Raw genomic sequence first — 2093 nt, forward strand, 5'->3', positions numbered from 1 at the left:
TTTCAACTCGAACATCATCTCCAGGACAGGGAAAGCTCAGAAATATTTGGTCTGTTTGCTCGACAACCCTCCAGGTTTTTCTGTTTCCTGCATTTACCAGCAACATGAAGCAAAGTCAGAGTAATACTGTTAGTCCAAGATACGAAGATGAATATATTAGTATAATCAGCAGGAAAATGCCTATTGTGTGAGCATCAAGTCTATAAACTAGGAAGGCATCATGAGAGGAGGGATGCCACGAATTTGCACGATAAGATCAGAATAATTTGGAATTCCATCTTAAAAGGTCATCCGTATTAAGAGGACTAGCGAAAGTTCTTACGTGTTGGATATAATTATTTATAGTTTATTTGATATGGGAGTTATCCCTTAACATAAGCCTGCAAGAAGATGACTCGTTTGAACATATCAATTTTGGAATTCGAATGTTCATCTCAGTCTTAATCGAATCAAATTGCTCGTATGAACTTAGTGGCTCTAATGCTGTACTAAGACGTAGGGTTCATCATAAAAGTTTAACATTATTAAGAGAAGTGGCTTGAGGCCTTATACATTGGTTATAATTTTTTTATATTTATCCCTTAACAATGTAAACTAAGAACTGTAAAGTTGAGGCAAGCCATTTACCTTTTCAGAATTCAGGATCATTCAAAGGAATTTACGAGGTCTTCACTAATTTCACCAAAAATATTAGGGCATCCATTCCATTTTCCCTGCTCTCGGGCTTCCCAATATCCACCCACATAACGGAAGGATCCTTCTTCACTTTCTCTTTCAAACCATCTGGGCTTCCAACCATTTTCTTGTAATTTTCTGGACTGTCGAGGATATGAGGAGCGTGAGTATAAATGGTACAACTGAGTCATATATAGTGCAACACCAATTGTAACAATTATCCTAAACCAACTACCAAAGAGAATTTACGTAATACCAAGGGTGTATTTTATGGACATTAGTGATTTTATTACATGGTAGAAGCCTCCTGGAAATGATCGGTTACCTTTACTGATACAATGTAAAATTGCAAAGCACAACGATTCAAATGACGATACCTCATCATGGATAATGGTAAAAGTGATATATAACAAAACAACAGAAGTAGTGAAGAAATCATGCAATAAACTACGTTATTTTTGGAGAATAACTCTGTTGGGGACACCCTCCCCTACGCCATCAAATGTGAACAGGCCTCTACATCTGTCCAAGAATTTATAAATTAAAGAACAATGTACACTGCCTGTAATATTAAATATTTGGATTAACATGAGTACAGTGTTCCACAAAACAGTGGAGATTCGACTGTCATAACTTTCTATAGAAGTCGGTTCACATAGCACATAGGAATTTCACATACCATCCTCTGTCGCATTTCCAATCGCAGCTTCTCTGCATTGGCCTTATCATATTCCCCATTCTCCAAATGTCGTTGGTCGGGTCTTAATCTTGAATCTGTAGGTGGAAGCTTCTCCTTCATCGGTGATCAAATACCCAAAATCATATGAAGTTATAAAAGACAACGACTAAAAATAAACTACAGAGAAGTAAAAAAGAGGGATGTGGATACATTGTCCATACCTTAAGTCCTGGTGTCAACTCATTTAGAGTAATTGCAAAAGAAGTTAAGTTGTAGCGAGTGAAATTTGGAGGTGGCTCATTCTTTTTCCACAATAAAGATGCATCAGACTTATCTTTCACCTTGCCATTCCCATCTCCATTTATGAAATACATGTTTTCATCCCATTTTCCAAATAATGTAGCAAATTTTTTTCCCGTCACATCTTCAACAAATCCATGAACCTGTTCCAGCAGTATAGTTAAGAAAATATAAGTGTTCAATGGAAACAAATAGTCAAATGAATGTGTTGATAGCATCTAGAAGTTTGTGCAAATGAATTCATATAAACCTGGTGAGGATTGCGTTCAAGAATAGACTGCTCCTTGAATTTGAGTTTGCATGAGTACTGGCGATTACCTCGTATGTGCATTGTTCCATGGTGGTCACAGTATATATTACCTAGGATTAGATTGTAGATACTGGTTGTGACCTGAGAACACCACAAATAAAGTCAATGTACTTTGCATATAATAGAAGG

General features: G+C 36.6%; 1 protein-coding gene across 1 annotated transcript; it reads right to left on the reverse strand.

Moving 5' to 3' along the window:
* Positions 1-627: 627 nt before the first annotated feature.
* LOC111378845 (oxysterol-binding protein-related protein 2A-like) lies at positions 628-2060 on the reverse strand (the record flags this gene model as incomplete). The annotated part of the gene is made up of 4 exons (XM_023002125.1): positions 628-818; positions 1355-1468; positions 1576-1797; positions 1905-2060. Coding segments are annotated over 4 exons (666 nt in total), but the record flags the coding sequence as incomplete, so codon positions are not given.
* Positions 2061-2093: the final 33 nt, after the last annotated feature.

Source organism: Olea europaea, unplaced genomic scaffold, assembly GCF_002742605.1.
Source record: "Olea europaea var. sylvestris unplaced genomic scaffold, O_europaea_v1 scaffold18802, whole genome shotgun sequence".
In the NCBI taxonomy this organism is placed as follows: domain Eukaryota; kingdom Viridiplantae; phylum Streptophyta; class Magnoliopsida; order Lamiales; family Oleaceae; genus Olea; species Olea europaea.